Here is an 18,927-nt window from a genome sequence, read left to right on the forward strand (position 1 = left end):
GGAAGCAAGATCATCAGCTAAGAGTGACGATCGGTGGAGGAGATATGAAGTTTAAGTGGAGAGGAGAAGGTATAAAATAGTCTTAGGAGGGGAGGATAGTAAATAGATTAGGGAAAAGTTGTAGGATTGCCAGGAAGCAGTAAGGGCCCACTTGAAGCTGGTGGTCACAAATTTAAGGTGAGACCAGTCAAAATGATTGTGCTTTTCACCTGCTGCATTCATTCAGCTGCATAGGTACAGGCACAGAGTAGGTCAAGAGTTCTTTTTTATTCGGGGTTAGAGTTTTGCCAGGAGATAGTAATAAAGCCAGAAGGGCAATGAATTTGAGGGAGTATGCAAGGAAGTGGCTGTTAACTTGGAGTTTAAACTGGTCAAGAAGAGAATTAAGGACTGCCCAAGGGGTGAGGACAATGATATGGTAGCAGGGCCCTTAAAGGCCCCAGTTAGATGAAAAGATTGTTGGAATTGAGTTTCTAGAGGGAATGAACTTGAAAAACAGGAGGTGTTGGTTGGAGAGTGGGATATATGGAATTGAGATTATGGAAGGATTCAGCCGTTGGTAATAACATAGTATCTTTGTAGGAATAAATGGGTGGAGCAGGATGCAGACAAGATCACTGGAGGAGGGCTGGTCAGAAGACTGGGAGGCACTATCTCCCTTGGATATTATACATCAAAGATTGTGATCTACTAGACAAGTAGTGGGGAAAGCGTAGGATATAGATATTAATGGCTATAGTTTTGATGATGATGGTCATGGTGATGATGATGGTCCATTAACACTCAACTCAAATACCATCAATTTGATTTATATCTAACACCACAAAGTTAGGTGTTGAGTTACATGTGGTTATATTGTAACTAATAGTCAGCCCTTCATGGACTTCTATTCTTTGATGAGACTCTTCTTGTAGGAGTAGTAGGTGCCTTAAAGCACCTTTTCATAGTTGTCAGATTGAAATCCTTCACCAGTGGTTTAGTTTAACCCTGCTACTGTGGAAGTTTCTCTTGGCTTTCTGTGTGGGCTGCTTCTTTGTCTAGTTTTACCTTTTGGGGTTAGCATACTATTGTGAATAATTTATTGGTGAGAAGGTAAGCAGAGAAGTAGAGTACTCTATGACCTAGTAATTTCATATCTAGGAATCTATCCTATAGAAATGATAGGAATGCCTAACAATACCCACATATCCACAAGGGTATTCATTGAACGTTATTTTTGGTGAAATTCGCAAGCAACCTAATTATCATCAATAGGGAATTGTTAAATTATGATAGATAAAATGGAATTCTATTCAATCTTCAAAAAGTCAGATCAAGAAGTGGTCTTACATTTTAATTATCCCATCCTGTCAACAAGAGTGCCTTCAGTTGCAAGTAATGGAAAAACCAGTCAAACTGACTTCAGCAATAAAAGGTTATTTATTGGTCTGTTTCATGGAGACATCTGAGGTAGAGTGGCCTTCAGGCAAGTTCACTCAGGGATCCGACTATTTTTCTGGCCTTATTCTTGGCCCTCTTCTATGAAACCACCTTCAGGGTGGTTTCTTGTATGCTTGTAAGATGGCTACTTGCATCAACCATGACCACATCTAGCAGGAGCAAAAGCATCCTTTCCCGTACCAGAGGAGAGTCCTGAAATTTGTTGCAATTGGACTGCCTTGGAAGCAATAATTATGGCCAGGAGATGGAGGCCAGAGAACTGAGACCTGGTCATAGCTCCTGTCCTTGAATCAGTTGTATAGCAAGGGGAATTGGATTTTCCTTAAGACAGTTGGATTTCACCTGTAGTCTTGGTGATGAGGTCAATTCCATCCATAAAACTTTGCTGTTACACATTTTGGGATGGGGTGAGGAGGGCTGAATGGAGATTAGGATGCTATTGAAATTTGCTGTACACAATGGATCATTATCGTCCTCTTTCTTAGTGTTAAGGTAATCAGCCTCTTTTTCCTCCTCCTATGCTTGACTTTACTAAAACCATGAGACATGTTTAACCTCAGGACTCCAATTTGAAAAAATATAGACTGTTATTTACTTTATTACTTACAGAAGCCCTTCATACTACTCTCAGATAGCAAGAAAGAGGTAGACACGGAGTGAGGGAGGGGGGATCATGCTTATTGAGAAACAAATTATAGAGTATTGAAACTCCCCCTTCATATGCCTGACCTCAGTCCCATTCAGTTACCAGTAGGGGCCCCTATTAATTGGTACCTCACCAGCTTTTGCTGTTCGTTCATAAAACTGAGTCATTGAAGTACAGTAGAAAAATAATTGGACTACAAGATAACTTATTTCCTTCCATAATTGCAAAATATCTGATGTTTCTTCTTGTTTGTATTATGTAAACTTACCCTGTCTGAGGGTCCTCCTGGATTGTTCTTTGCATTTATATATACATAGAATTTCATTTTCTTTTTTCTTGTTTTTTTTTTTAGACGGAGTCTCACTCTGTCGCCCAGGCTGGAGTGCAGTGGCACAATCTCGGCTCACTGCAAGCTCCGCCTCCCAGGTTCACGCCATTCTCCTGCCTCAGCCTCCCCAGCAGCTGGGACTACAGGTGCACGCCACCACGCCCGGCTAATTTTTTGTATTTTTAGTAGAGACGGGGTTTCACCATGATAGCCAGGATGGTATCAATCTCCTGACCTTGTTATCTGCCCGCCTTGGCTTCCCAAAGTGCTGGGATTACAGGCGTGAGCCGCTTGCCCGACCTTCTCTTTTTTTTTTTTTTTTTTTGAGACGTTGAGATAGAGTCTCACTCTGTTGCCCAGGCTGGAGTGCAGTGGCACATTTTCGGCTCACTGCAACCTCCACCTCCCGGGTTCAAGCGATTCTCCTGCCTCAGCCTCGTGAGTAGCTGGGATTACAGGCGCCCGCCACCATGCTCTGCTAATTTTTGTATTTTTATTAGAGATGGGGTTTTACCATGTTGGTCAGGCTGGTCTCGAACTCCTGACTACGTGGTCCGCCTGCCTCGGCCTCCCAAAGTTCTGGGATTATAGGCGTGAGCCACTGTGCCTGGCCAATTTCATTTTCTATTTTGAAATTTAAACTACCACTGACACTTCGTTTTCCCTCTGTTTTACTTAGCATTTATCTTAGAGAATAATCTTAATATATATAGTTCTATTTTATTCTTTTACTGGCAGCTTAGTATGCCATATTTTGGATGTGTCATTGTTTATTTACCTATTAATTTACCCTATAACTGCTTCCCATATTTTTGCTTTTACAAAGGGATGTAATGAACATCCTTTACATACGTCTTTGTGCATATGTGCAAATATTTCCATAGGATAGATGTAATTACTGACTTGAAGGTTATGCAGATTTAAAATTTTGATGCCTTCTATGAAACATCTTTCAAAATGGTGATGCCAGTTTCTTCTCTCGTAATTACTGCATATGGTCAATCTTTTAAATTTTTGCTGGTAATGATATATCAAAATTATAACTAGTTTTTTGGCCTCGTTTCTTGAATAACTTGTTTTTTCTCAAAGATAAGAAATGTCTCCATCGTATGTCAAATTTCCATATTTACATGGATCTATTTCTGGACATGGCAAGTTTTATTTATTTATTATATGTATTTATGGTGTACAACATGATGTTTTGATACACATATACGTAGTGAAATGATTCCTACAGTCAAACAAATTAACATGTTCACCACCTTCCATAGTCTCTGCAGTCTTCAAGGTTTTCTCTATATGGGATTAGACACGCTATGTGTGATCTGTTTTTGTATTTTTACACCAATTCCACACTAATTTTTTTTTTTTTTTTTGACTGGGAGTCTCGTTCTTATTGCCCAGGCTGGAGTGCAATGGCATGATCTCCGCTCACTGCAACCTCCGCCTCCCAGGTTCAAGCAATTCTCCTGCCTCAGCCTCCCTAGTAGCTGGGATTACAGCACTTGCTGCCACACCTGGCTAATTTTTGTATTTTTAGTAGAGATGGGGTTTCACCATGTTGGCCAGGCTGGTCTCGAACTCCTGACCTCAGGCGATCTGCCCGCCTCGGCCTCCGAAAGTGCTGGGATTACAGGTGTGAGCCACCTCACCTGGCACACACTATTTTAATTACTGTAGTTTTAAAAGTTTCATATTTAGTAGGGTGAGTTTTTCCTTGTTGGTCTTGTTTTTCAAAAAAAATTTGCTGCTCTTGAGTATTTTCTCTTCCCAGTGAACTTTAATGTAAACTCACGTGGTTCAATGAAAAATTCTGATGACTTTTTTTCTTGGTATTGCTTCTTGAGTGTATTGATTTGATTAATATATTTACAGTTTTGGGTCTGGCTGTGCCGGAACTCAGTGTGTCTTATCCAGTCCTTTTTTAACTGTCTTAATAAAATTTGCTGGTTATCTTTAAAATGGATCTTGTATATTTTATGTTAGGTTTATTCCCAGGCAGGTTGTCATTTTTGCTGTTACTGATTTTGGATATAAATTTTGGATATAATTGTATAATTTGGACTTGGATATAATTGTATTTGATTCTGTCTCATATATAAAAATGAGATAGGATAATAATTTATCCTAGGATAAAAATAATTTGAGTATCCTTATTTTGCATCTGGTACCTTACTTGCTCCTGTTAAACAAATAGATAAAATTACTTGTCTTCAAAGAGATCCTGTGGAAAAATTATTTATTTTAGGAGACTTTGGAGCTTTAATAAAAATTAGGCTTATCTTTTGTAAAGCTGGTTAGTGATAGCAATCAGACTCTTTTAAAGGTGATTTTTTTTTCTTTCCTTTGATAAAATGCTTAATATGAGGGAGGATTAAGAAAGAGGATGGCTTTTGAACAGTTTCTTCATGGGGAAATAAGAAATTAGAATAATTTCATGTTCTCCAAAAAAAGGAGAACAATGACCTTCCCTCCTGAGCCTACTTCAAGCCTCTGTTTCTTTCTGACTCTATTGTTCTCATCTCTGCATTTTTCCAATCTCTTCTACTGTTAGTGTTTTAGGCTAGCTCCTCAGTGGAGGGCAGAAATTCACCTTCTCTTTAGCTGTCTTTGAAACCAAGAAGGTAGAGGTATGAGATCTTCGTAGTCTGTGGTAAGAATAATAGAAGCCATCAGAAAAAAATATCAAAGCTTTGTAGCTCCTCCTGGAAGTTTTGATGTGAAGCAGGAGACATCACCTATTGGTACCTGACTTGCTTTTGCTGTTCATTCATAAAACAGAGTCTCTGAAATACAGTAGAAAAATAATTAGACTGGAGGATAACTTTTTTCCTTCCAGGAATTATACAATCACAAAATTGCTGATTTTTCTTCTTATTCATGTTACATAAACTTATCCTGTCCGAAAAGACTATATTTGAACTTACTATGTAAGATTTGCATTAGGTAAATTTATGGCTGCTTCCAGAATTGTGTATTAATTTTCCAGTTTCTTTTTTACCAGTCTCCACTTTTACCTTTCCCTCTTCCCCCTATACTTAAATTGGTCTTATTGTAAAATTTATGAGTTTCTCTTTCTACCTGGCAATGCTGATTTTTTTTTTTTTTTTTTTTTGAGGCAAGGTCTCACTCTTTCACCCAGGCTATAGTGCAGTGGCAAGATCGTGGCTTACTGCAACCTCGAATCCCTGGGCTCAAGCGATCCTCCCACCTCAGTCTCCCAAGTAGCTGGGACTACAGATGTGTGCCATCGCACCTGGCTCATTTTTGTATTTTTTGTAGAGATAGTATTCGCCATGTTGCCTAGGCTGGACTCAAGCCAGCCTCCTGCCTCAGCCTCCCAAAGTGCTGGGATTGCTGGCACGTACCACTACGTCCAGCCAGGGCTGAGTTTCTGAATCATCATTGCAGCAAGAGAAATTGGATTACCTTTAGACCACTGGCTCTACTGTGGGCTGGGAGTGGGACACCTTCCTTAAAGCACATTGGACATTGGCTTTGTGGGTAACTGATCTTTACCTGAATGAAATTTATCGGTACTGTATTAAGGGTCCAGGGTGGAACGGATGTTAGCAAGGCAACCGTCAACATCCACTTACTGATGGATCCTATAAAATTTTATTTCAGGCCATACGAAGTAACAGTAATAAATATAAAAGGAAAAATAGACAACCTAAGCAACTTTTTAAATTGACTTACTTGAAAACTTTCTCTGCAATTTCCCAGTTTATAATGGTTGATTTCAGCTGACTGGCTATAGCTACTTAGAGAACAGAGGAAATTCATTAAAAATAATGAATTATTCAGTTGGGTAGTGAAATCCAGTTATAAAGCACTTCGCTGTGCCATGGATTCAGTTCAGGTCAAGTGATGTTCCCGGTTTATGGGCAGTGTGGCTTCTCACTATGACACAGCAAAGAACGTAGCTTTTATCCTTTACCCTTGTTACTAACTAAAATTAATGGCATTTTATTGTGTTTATTTGTTTGATTCCATTTACAGTTTATTTCACTTGGTTTTATTAGTACAAAATTGTGCTTTATATAATATTTGACAGTTAGGAAAAATTGTTAGATACCTATAAAGAAACAAGTCTCTCAAAAATCATCCTACTGCTTTTAAAAATTACATCATCTTACTACAGTTAACCTAGATGTGAATGGGTAGTTTTATTTAGCTTTTCTGGTTTGTTTGCTTGGTTTGTTTGGAGGGAAGTTAAGATTAGCAGAAATGTAGTAATAGATTCATGAAAGTCTTGAAAGCTTCTTTAATTAGAGAATTTAATGAGGGCTTTGGCATGCATTCTTTGGTTTTTCTCTGTTTTCCTCTACCCCTTCTTATTCTTTTTGGTTCATTGAAAAGTAGAAAGAAATTCTCAAAAACCATACAGGAGAATACCTTATAAATGATATCTTCTGCAATAAACTATAGATTGTATACATGTATATGTATCTAGATACACAATCTGTGTGTGTATATATATGTATGTGTATAAATTAGTTACTAGTATATATGTAAGTATAAAAACTCAATGTGCAAGGTTACATTTTCAGAAAATATGTAATATAATAAAAGAAATAAAGCCCAGAATTTTTAAAAAGTTTATTGCGCTTTCTGTTAAAAATGAAAGGCTTTTTTGACTGGAAGCTGCTTCTCAGTAAAAATAACATAATTGTGTTGGTGAAGCCCAAAGATTCTAATGAAAATTAGAGTATTGACAACCAAACGGAATTGCTGGAGTACTTAAGCTGCTTTGGTTTTGTAATCTTTCTGTGTCAGAATATTTGAAAAACACTTATTAATCCAGTCTTGTAACTTATCCTTGAAATCTCTTTTTTAATATTCTTTTCCACACACATGAAAAGTTAGATGAGTATATGAATTTCTGTTGTCAGACTAGTTGTAAACCTCCTATATAGTTTCTGCAGTATAGTTAAAGAGAAAGAACATCCTGGCTAACACGGTGAAACCCTGTCTCTACTAAAAAAAAGATACAGAAAATGAGCCGGGCATGGTGGTGGGTGCCTGTAGTCCCAGCTACTCCGGAGGCTGAGGCAGGAGAATGGCGTGAACTCAGGAGGCAGAGCTTGCAGTGAGCCGAGATCACGCCATTGCACTCCAGCCTGGGCGACAGTGCGAGACTCTGTCTCAAACAAAAAAAAAAAAAAAAAAAAAAAGAGAGAAAGAAAATAGGCCCAGCAAGGTAGCTCACGCCTGTAATCTCAGCACATTGGGAGGCTGAGGTAGGGAGGATTGCTTGAGGCCAGGAGTTCAAGACCAGCCTGGGCAACATGGTGAAACTCCATTTCTACAAAAAATACAAAAATTAGCTGGGCATGGTGGCATGTGCCTGTAGTCCCAGCTACTTGGGAGGCTAAGTGGGAGGATTGCTTAAGCCTGGGGAGGTTGAGGCTGCAGTGAGCTGTGACTGAGCAACAGAGCTAGACTCTGTCTCAAAAAAAAAAAAAAAAAAAAGAGATGGGTTTCGAAATTCAGTACTTTTTTTGAGTGAGGTCCAATGGGTCAGAAAGAAGCATTGGATAAATGAATCCATTTTCTCTTCTCTGTTTGAATTTGTAATTTGAAAGAATATTCTACCTATAAAGTACTTCAGTGCTTAATTAGGTGTCAGTGAATTTATATATCTTATCTAATTCATATGGATTTGCTATTTTTATCTGTACCTACAGATTCTTGACCTCTCTAAGGGGATCCCAGTATACTATAGGGAATGAGGTATAATAGCAGTAAAAGACCTATCACTAGTCCTGTCATCATTCCAACTCATGTGTAATTATAGTTTAAAAGAAGTGACATCATATGTATTGCTGTTTATCTTTACATTAATCTTGTGGTCAAGAAAGCAAATACTATAATAATTATATAATATCATAAGACAAGTAATATAATAATGGGAATATAATCCCATTTTACAAATGAGGAAATGAAAATTTAGAAAAATAAAGTGACTTGTCCAAGGTCACATGGATACTAAGTGACCAAGTGTCAAAGCAGAATTTTCCAAATAATTTAAAGATAATTCTTGTACAAATATAGAATGAACACATGTCATATGTGTTGTGTTAATGAGGGAACCAGCAGGATGACAATATTGGTTCAGAGAGATGCAAAGACAAATATAGACATTGGAGGAAAAAGTTGGAAATAAGATTGTTAGGTTAGATACAAAGCTGTGTTATAGGGCAATAAAAACCATAGACTTTGAGGTTATCTTTTTTACTGGACAGGATTCAGTTACACCTTTATGAGACCAAAATTTATTATTTAACATGTGGATATTAGAGTCTGAGTTTTAAAATTATTAGTAAATGACCATCAAATAAAGATATGTCCCCTAATGAAATACTGATAATCGCTGGGTGAGCTTGTGCTCCTATATGACATTGAAATGACATATTGCCCTCTCTTTGTCTTCTAAGTTTTGGATACTTTTTTTTTTTTTTTTTTTGACACAAAGCTGCATTAGAACCTAGGTTTTTTGACTTTCAGTCCAGATTTCTTTCCACTCTACTTCCTGCTTCTTCATAGTATAATTTTCAACACTAGAGCAGTCTGCATAACTTTTGCAAAATCAGCTAGTCTTTCTTATTAGTTTTCCTTTGTGCAAAGTGATGTAGATACAGCTTTCTTCTTCAGAGAAACATTGTGAAATTCAATGAATATTTGTAAAATTTGCATACATGCCCAATGTGAGAAATTGAAATTATTACTTAAGTATTGCAACTGGTCTTTTAGGATATTTTGTTAGCAAATTTCAGAGTAATTATAAATATTCTTGCATTTTTATTGTAATCAGTATTTATAAAACAGTGTATTTCATCACATTAACCTTTACATATTTTGAATACAATAGAATTGAACCATTTTAAATAGTAAGTGGAAATTTTTCCACATTAAACAGTATAATGGGCTAACAGAGTTAAGCATTGCATTATTTAACTAATAATTTTTTCCTGAACTTCAGATTATTATCTGTATGTGTCATATAACTTGAAAAAAAAATTTTTTTAGTGCTTTTTAAAAAGAGTGGGATACTTTATTCAGTTTAGCCCTCAAGCAATTAGGCAAGTCAGTTACCATGGTAACAGTAGGTATTAATTTCCTTACCTAGTTAGAGGTTTTATGAACAAAGAAATCTCTGAGTTCATCCACCAAAACCCAACTTTCTCTTGAGACTGGCCTCTTGAGACTGGTGTTAAATTTGTCTATTTTCTAGAAGATGACACTATTCTAAGTGGAAAATACGGTTCTCTTGAGGTGAATTTCTACTCTATCAAGAGTGAAGTAGAGTATGGCTTAAAAGTTAAGTGATTAAAAAGCTACCCTTTCTTAGCTAATTTGGAATGTAATTGGTCTTAATTTTTCTAAATTCATTCTAACTAAAATCTTATTGGCGTGATTTCTGTTGACATGAACTAGAAGTGACTTCAGCAGACAACTTGTCCCAATATCTAAATGCTGTCAAATAGAATCACTTAAGATGAATTTCTTCCAAAACAGAGTTCACAATTTTGACAGATAATCTCTTAGCATTTAATTGACTAGTATTACCAACCTTATGGAATAGGTCCACTCATTTAGCTATCATGAGGACCATTTTGCAACTAACTTATCAAAAAGCCTCCACCAAGAAGTTGCATATCTTATTGATATTTTAGAATGCATTATGGAGATTAAAAATCACCACAATGGGTTGTTAATAATGCCAGCCTTGAACTTTCAGTTTTAGAGCATTTTATCTGTGTTCTGTAGTCAAAGTTGGTAAGGTGTCCAGTGGGTCATGTTTGACTTGCTGCTTGTTTTTGTACTGTGTGCTAAATGGTTTCTACATTTTTCAGTGGTTGAAAAGTCAAAAGAAGAATAATATTTTATGAAATTTAAATAAATCCAGGTTTCAGTGTCTATAGGTAAAATTTCATTGTAACGTTGTTATGCTTAAGTATTGTTTATGACTTCTTTGCTATAGTGACAAACTTGAGTAGTTTTGACAAAGATCATCTGGCCTGTAAGGCCTAGAATAGTTACTATCTAACCCTTTAGAGAAAAAAATTGCTGGCCCTTGTTCTATAGTATGAAAAAATATAGCCTTGATTATTCATTAAAAAATTATTTTCCCATTTTATTGACATACTTTTGTCCCCTGATTGTTAAAAGGAATGCATGTTCTTATAGAAAAGTTGGAATGTATAGAAAAGTATAAAGAAAAATATGAAAAACCATTTGCAATTGTGAGATAACCACTAATGTTTTGGTATACATTGCTCCAGACTTACACACAAACACACACGTGTATTTATTTTATACAATTAGAGTCTAATTTTCTTTTTGAAACAGTCTTGCTCTGTTGCCCGGGGTGGAGTGCAGTGGCAAGATTTCAGCTCACTGCAACCTCTGCCTCCTGGGCTCAAGTGATTCTTGTGCCTCAGCCTCTTGAGTAACTGGGATTACAGGCGTGCACCACCATGTCCAGCTAATTTTTGTATTTTTAGTAGAGACGGGGTTTCGCCATATGCCCAGGCTGGTCTCGAACCCCTGGCCTCAAATCATCTGCCTGCCTTGGCCTCCCAAAGTACTGGGATTACACACGTGAGCCACTGTGCCTTAATTTTTTAATTTGCTTTTTTCACTTGAATAATTATAAGAACATTATTTTTAATGACTGTATAGTGTTCTGTTTTATGGATGTACCATACTTATTTAGTCATAATTTATTATTATGAGGTTGATAAACATGGTAATCAGATTGAGCTCAAGAAGCTAGTTATAGGGTTGCACAATTAATGAATCCCAGGTACCTCGCTGGGTTGCTGAGGCTGCTATTTTTTTCCTGCCTGTTTGGAACACTGTGTTTGGGACCAATGAGGCAAAAGAAATTGGAGAGCTGCCATTTTCAATTATTCTATTAGAAGATACATTGAAGATTTGTCAAATGACATAGACACAACACTAATCCAGAAGATTATTTAATCAAAAAGGCATTCATTTCAGATATGAATTCATAAACATTTGTAATGATCCTCAGTTTGAAGACCATATAGAATCCCTGAAGAACTGGAAGACACTATTTGCTTGGCAAAGAGAAGTCCCCAAACCAACTGGGGATGAAATATTCAAAGAGATAAATGAATACTTTGAAACATACAAGGTACTATGGAAAAAGAGTGGAAGTTTGGGACAGGTAATGACAGGAAGATATAAAAGCTTTACATTAAGTTCAATCTAAAACTTTATTCCAAGTAACAGGTTGTCTTATTCATGGAGAAGCAGTTGTAAATTAAAACTTGCCTGTGGTTTGGAATTTCACATTAAATGATTACATTAAAAATTCAAATGGTGAACCTAACTAAATCCAAGCTCCTACAGTACCTTCTTTTCACCTTTAGGTGAAGAAATGCGGTGAGCTATTTTATTACTGATTATGTGGACAGTCCAAAGGAAGGTTCATAAGCGAAAAGGAAAAATTTAAATTATTCCATGTGAGTGATTCTTACTTTGCAGATTTGTTGAAGTGTAGTTATTGGCTTCAAAAAGTGGTATCCTTAACTGACATTTTGAACACTTGAATTCACTCAATAAAAAAATGCAATGATCATGTGGAAAATACATTAAGGTATATGACAGAGTTTATGGATTCAGAGCAAAAATTCAGCTTTGGAAAAGTGAAGTTAAAATGGTTTTTTAAGTGATGTTTAATTGGTGTTATTTGAATCCTAAAGAAGAATTAATAGTACTAGTAGAGGAAAGTCAGTGTGTGTCTGTGACAAAGCTTTAGTATTATTTTGAAATGCTTGATATAAAAAAGTTCACGTTTACTCAAAGCTTACTTAAATCATCAGAATAAATTAACATATTTCTTAATTAAAGAAAAGGAGAAGCTATTAGACTTAAAAAATTTTTGCACCCTTGAAATACATACAATTTGAAGAGATTAAGTTGTTGGAATACTGGTTAATGGTGAAAAAGGAGTTTTCAGTCTATGAGAGCAAAGTCTTCTCCTTTGCCATTTGCTTTTTTATAGTGGTTGCTATGTAGAATTCGAAGAAAATATTGTTAAAAAGTCTTGGTCGGGAGTAGAGTGTAGCATAAACCCAATGCATTTTAACGTTAATAATGAGGAAAAAGGGAATGCATGATAATTTCATCAAATCAGAAAAAAATGGAAAAAGAAAAAGAGGAAACTGAAGAAAGTAACTAATGAAAGTAAGGTGAAAGGGAAAACAACTTTTTATACCACCTGTGAATGAGATTAATTTTCGTTTCCATACTGAAAGACAAATATATTCCAATTAAGCCATTCAAAATAAAAAACAATTTTTTTTTTGTAAGAGATGGGATCTCACTATGTTGACCAAGTTAGTCTTGAACTCCTGCCCTCAATCAGTCCTCCTGCTTCAGCCTCCCAAAGTGCTAGGATTTCAGGCATGAGCCACTGTGCCTGGCCAAAACCAAAATTAAGCAACAAAACAACAACAACAAAAATTCCAGACAGCCTTTAAAATAATGATAAAGGTTGAAAAATTGTAGATAGTGGTAGGTAGATAAGATTTCAGGAAAAGTCCAAAGCAAATCATAATACGTTATTTTAAAGGGGGGTTTAAAATCCTTTAAAGGTACAACGTGAAGCATTATGAAATGATAAAATACATGTTTTTTAAAAAAATTAATTTTATTTTAAGTTCCAGGATACATGTGCAGGACGTGCAGGTTTGTTACATAGGTAAATGTGTGCCATGGTGGTTTGCTGCACCCATCAATCTGTCACCTACATATTAAGCCCCGCATACATTAGCTGTTTTTCCTGATGCTGTCCCTCCTCCAGGACCCAGTGTGTGTTGTTCCCCATGTATTCTCATTGTTCAGCTCCCACTTATAAGTAAGAACATGTGGTATTTGGTTTTCTGTTCCTTTGTTAGTTTGCTGAGGATAATGGATTCCAGTTCCATCCATGTCCCTGCAAAGTACATGATCGTGTTCCTTTTTATGGCTGCATAGTATTCCATTGTATATGTACCACATTTTCTTTATCTAGTCTATCATTGATGGGCATTTGGTTTTTTTCCATGTCTTTGCTATTGTGAATAGTGCTGCAGTGAACATGTGTGTGCTTGTATCTTTATAATAGAATGGTTTATATTCCTTTGGGTATATACCCAGTAATATAATTGTATAACCCAGTAATAGGATTGCAGTGTCAAATGGTATTTCTGGTTCTAGGTCTTTGAGGAATCGCCACACTGTCTTCCACAATGGTTGAACTAGTTTACATTCCCACCAACAGTGTAAAAGCATTCCTATTTCTCCATAGCCTTGCCAGTACCTGTTGTTTCTTGATTTTTTAATAAACGCCATTCTGACTGGCATGAGAGGGTATATCATTGTGGTTTTGATTTGTATGCAAAAAAGATTTGTATTTCTCTACTGATCAGTGATGTTGAGCTTTTTTTCATGTTTGATGGTTGCATAAATGTCTTTTTTTGAAAAGTGTCTGTTCATGTCCTCTGCCCACTTTTTAATGGGATTGTTTGTTTTTTTTTTTCTTGTAAATTTGTTTGAGTTCCTTGTAGATTCTGGATATAGACCTTTGTCAGCTGGATAGATTGCAAAAATTTTCTCCCATTCTGTAGGTTGTCTGTTCACTCTGATTTGCTGTGCAGAAGCTAAAAGACATGATTTTAGAAAAAGACATGTCAAAGTCATACATGCTCAATGACATAGCGAGTACATATGTAAATAAAAAATTATTTTATGCTGTGAATTTGACTGAGAATAACCTTTACCTCGTCAGGAATTACAATCCTCATGTATGGTAAAGGATTTCCCTATTGCAAATTATTCCACAACATTAATGTTCTGTGTTCTTTTTATCTATCCCAAGATACAAGTAAATTTGACAAAGATGTTAGGTTTGTAAACAAATTTACGTTCAAATCTTTGCCTGGAAGTATCTAGATAGAATTTTGCATGCAAAAGAGTATTTACATCTAAAAAATTACATATTTCAAATTAAAATGATTTTAGTGTTAGAAGGAAAGAGTTATTGAAGTTTATTTCTGTTTTGGCAGTGTAAATGAATTATTTACAAAATTTCAGAAGTCTACAGGTGTTTTTATAAAGTTTGTGTTATTTGTGGAAACCTCAGTTTTCTGGCATTTTGCCAATGAGGTCTACTCTAAGTATAGCAGAAATTTGTTTTCCAGCTTTATAAATATATATTTTAAGATTAAGAACTGATTTTACTTATATAATCTGGGATCAACTTTTGACTTCTCCTGTCAAGGATTTTGAATTTGTGACAAAATATACACATTGATAACCAGTGACATATATAAAATGCTTTACAATTAATAAAGCATATGTATTTTACGTATTTTTTCACTACATATGATGCATGTGGCAACCCCAAGAGTTGAGTTGTACCCATCGGCAAACTTTGATCATGATTCTGTGAATATACGCAAGCACCAATTGCAGGTAGAACATTCTTTTTTTGAGTCCCAAACCGTGAGAAACAAATTACAGAAATGTACCTTTCTTTTGCATTAGGACACGTTGTAGTTTTGTATGAACACTCTAGTTTTAAGCAGTATGTGCAAAAACATTGCACAAAGGATTTGTGTGTTGATTTTGGGACTCCTGTATTATTAATTATGTGGTTTATTTGACTAACCCACATTTTCAAGCATAAATTAATAAATCCATAATTCCAGGCTTATTAACAATAAACAATCTAGATGGTTGAACTCTTTCTTGCTAACATTTTCTAGATATGGACTGTTTGGTATTTTTCTACTAATAAAGACCCTTAGTAAGCTGCCTTCTGGTTTGATGTCATTGGGATGTTTACTGGGAACTCTGGTGGAGATCTTTCAGTCTCTCTCCCCCAGTGGTGAAAGAATGAGTTACAAACCTGCTCTGTTAACCTTTTCCTTCCCAATGTACAATAGCGATGGAGTTTGTTCTATATGGAAAATCTGTTTGATAAAGTATTCTTTAAAATTTTTTGTTCCATAAATTATCAGTATTTTCAGTTTCTGATTCATGCTTGGGATAGTTGCTGCATATTGTTTAATTTTGTCAGAATTTATATTGTTAAATATCAAATACAACAGACTACCCTCAAATCATAAATAGTTAATGTAATTAACATCCTGTTTCATCATGAGACTGTTCAGTGTTACATTAAAAACTGCTACCTCCTGGGCCGGGCGTGGTGGCTCATGCCTGTAATCCCAGCACTTTGGGAGGCTGTGGTGGGCAATTGGATCACGAGGTCAGGAGACTGAGACCATCCTGGCTAACATGGTGAAACCCCGTCGCTACTAAAACATGCAAAAAATTAGCCGGGCTTGGTGGCGGGCGCCTGTAGTCCCAGCTACTCAGGAGGCTGAGGCAGGAGAATGGCATGAACCCAGGAGGCAGATCTTGCAGAGAGCTGAGATCGTGCCACTGCACTCCAGCCTGGGCGACACAGCAAGACTCCGTCTCAAAAAAAAACAAAAAACAAGAAAACTGCTACCTCCTTATTACAAATAGGAACTAAAGTTGAAGTTTGAGGAATTTGCTAAGAACTAAGCCTTGAACTAAGGCTATTTTAATTGAGTATGAGTCATATCAGGGTACGGATCCATTTTACTATTAACAAATATGTTCTGTTTTTTTTTTAAATGCACACACCACGTTTGAGAGATTCTTATTCACTGTATTTTCTTTAATTATACTTGAATTTTGGTTTACATTGAGGAGTGCCCTCAAAGATATTAACAGATTTTTAAAAAATCCTCTAAAAAACTCATTCTTAGGGAAATTTGTTCACTTACTAGGCGAGGAGCAAAATAAAAATCCTTAATATAGAAGAGCTATTATCTGTCTTCAAAATTAAGTCTTTGAGTAGATTTGTGAATAAATCTAATAGTTTTGCTGAATTTACTTAGATCTTAAGACCAAATAAGCATGTAGAAAATTTAAAATGTCAGGAATTCATAATGATTCATATACCCAAGGATTTTCATTGATAGTGAGGTAAGGTTATTCTTGAGAAATACTCAAAGTCATAGAATAATAGAATTTTGAAACTACCAGAATTATACAAGTCAATTAAAATGGCTGATTTATTTTAAGAGGAAGAAATACTAAATGTATAATTAGTAGATGCAGCATATTGTATCTGTTTTGTTTTGTGATTCTAGCTCTTAGAACCTATGCTTGGACCTAGGTGTAATAACTTACTTTAAATGTGTGTGTTTGGTTTTCATTCATATTGACAGTACTACCTCTCAGTTTTCTTTCAGATATTGTTTTGTATTTACCCATGAAGACATTGTTTTTTGGACTCTGCAAATAGGACATTTCAAAGATGAGTGAAAAAAAATTGGAAACAACTGCACAGCAGCGGAAATGTCCTGAATGGATGAATGTGCAGAATAAAAGATGTGCTGTAGAAGAAAGAAAGGTATGTTGTTCATTGACTATTCTTTCGGGTGAGAAATTTAATTTATATTTGACAGTGCAAAGAGTCAGTTGTTACTTGTAAACTTCAAGTCATTGTTTAGGTCAGAGTTGCTGTTGTCTAAATGCACCAGGACCTAGTTGTTGAAAGGGTAAACTGGAATAAACTTTAATTGGGTTTACAAAATGAGAATTCTTACTGTATATTTTCTCTTTTTTGGGTTGACTTTACCAGTTTGTTCTAGTTCAGATAATGTAGACAACATTAACTTTGTTGAATTTTTTGTTTGCCAGCCGGTCTTCAGCATTTTAAGGCAACATTATTATTACAGCTGCAATACGAATATAATTACCAGAAAAAAAACTCAGGAAAATAAATGCTTTTATGAAAATGGGATTAGAGGTTTGAAAATAAACTTGTTAGGAGAAATAATTTCACAATGGGATGGTTTTTTCTTTGTTAAGTTTTCTTTATGACTTCATTAGTTTATAAAACATTAATTGATAAAACTTATAACTATAAATTGAATGCTTCAGTGAACTTTATTATTTCAGTGAACATTTGTTATTTGATGTGAACTTTGTGCCTGTTTTGAAATTTACTAAACTCAAGGCATGTGTTTGGAAGAGTGTTTTTGAAGATGACCTCCCCTTCTTAGAATTCACTGGATCCATTGTGTATAGTTACGATGCTAGTGATTGCTCTTTGCTGTCAGAAGATATTAGGTAAGTGTTTTGAATTTCCTGATTTTATTTGAATTTGGACCCTTAGAAGGTACTATTATGGTAATGTTTGTGAATATACTGAGTTTTACAGGTGAGGTGTGTTCAATAAATAATTATTTCTATGTATACACTATCACCAAGTTTTACATTTCAAATAAAAGTCACTGAATTAATTTGTAATCTGTCAGTTTGTTCATTCATAAGCTTTTCTATTACTTCAGACAGCTTTTTTTAACTTTTTTAATATATGTGCTGCTGAAGCGAGCACGACAGTTTTTTAACTTTCAGTACTTAAGATGTTATATATAGAGCTACTGAACTTACTGTGTTTATTTTACCAATTTAGGGAAAAAGTGCAAAAATTATTTAACCTTTAAATGCACCTTTATATTTCATTAAAAATATCAACATAGTAATATTGAATAATGGCTATGATTGGCTCTGTTGTGTGTAATTAGTAACAGTTGTAGCAAATGATCCTTAAAAAATGTTCTAACTAAACATTAGAGGCCAGGAGCGGTGGCTCAGGCCTGTAATCCCAGCACTTTGTGAGGCCGAGGCAGGTGGATCACAAGATCAGGAGATCGAGACCATCCCGGCTAACATGGTGAAACCCCGTCTTTACTAAAAATACAAAAAATTAGCCAGGTGTGGTGGCGTGTGCCTGTAGTCTCAGCTACTCAGGAGGCTGAAGCAGGAGAATTGCTTGAACCTGGGAGGCAGAGGTTGCGGTGAGCCAAGATTGCGCCACTGCACTCCAGCCTGGGCGACAGAGTGAGGCTCCGTCTCAAAAAAAAAAAATCCAAAAAAACAACCTCACAAACAAACAAAAAACATTAGAAATGTCTGTTAGTAGTTTTAAAGGTTGCCTTGTAAAATTAGGACTGCAATAGTGCAATCTAAGGCTCTCCAAGCATAAAACAAGTAATAAAGAATTCATTCAGATATTTTCTGAGGTGGTTATACCTGTCTTTTTTAAAAAAAAAATTTTGTTATATATTGGGTTAAAAAAAGCAGAGGTGCTGGGCACAGTGGCTCATGCCTATAATCCCTACACTTTGGGAGGCCAAGGCAGGAGGATTGCTTGAGCCCAGGAGTTTGAGACCAGCCATAGTAAGACCCCCATCTCTACAAAAAAATTTAAAAATTAGCCAGGTGTCTGTGGTCCCAGCTACTCAGGAGGCCTAGGTTTTGGGCCCGAGAGGTTGAGGCTGCAGTGAGCCTTGATCACACCATTGCACTCCAGCCTGGGCAACAGGGCAAAACCCTGTCTCAAACAGACAAACAAACAAACAAAAGGCAGAGGTAGGTTAAGCTATTT

At 35.9% G+C, this 18,927-nt stretch overlaps 1 protein-coding gene across 4 annotated transcripts in view; it reads left to right on the plus strand.

Moving 5' to 3' along the window:
• WRN (WRN RecQ like helicase) overlaps positions 1 to 18,927 on the plus strand; it is a 137,924-nt gene that overhangs the window by 8,092 nt on the left and 110,905 nt on the right. For 3 of the 4 annotated variants that reach the window (XM_063817001.1, XM_063817004.1, XM_063817003.1), the window contains exons 2-3: positions 16,713 to 16,884; positions 17,494 to 17,606. In XM_063817001.1, the coding sequence (XP_063673071.1) occupies positions 16,789 to 16,884; positions 17,494 to 17,606 (209 nt within the window). In that variant the 5' untranslated portion in view covers positions 16,713 to 16,788. Of the gene's footprint in view, positions 1 to 16,712; positions 16,885 to 17,435; positions 17,607 to 18,927 lie in introns of all 4 variants that reach the window. The other variant, XM_063817002.1, reaches the window with a different exon arrangement.

This window comes from Pan troglodytes, chromosome 7, assembly GCF_028858775.2.
Source record: "Pan troglodytes isolate AG18354 chromosome 7, NHGRI_mPanTro3-v2.0_pri, whole genome shotgun sequence".
Lineage (NCBI taxonomy): Eukaryota > Metazoa > Chordata > Mammalia > Primates > Hominidae > Pan > Pan troglodytes.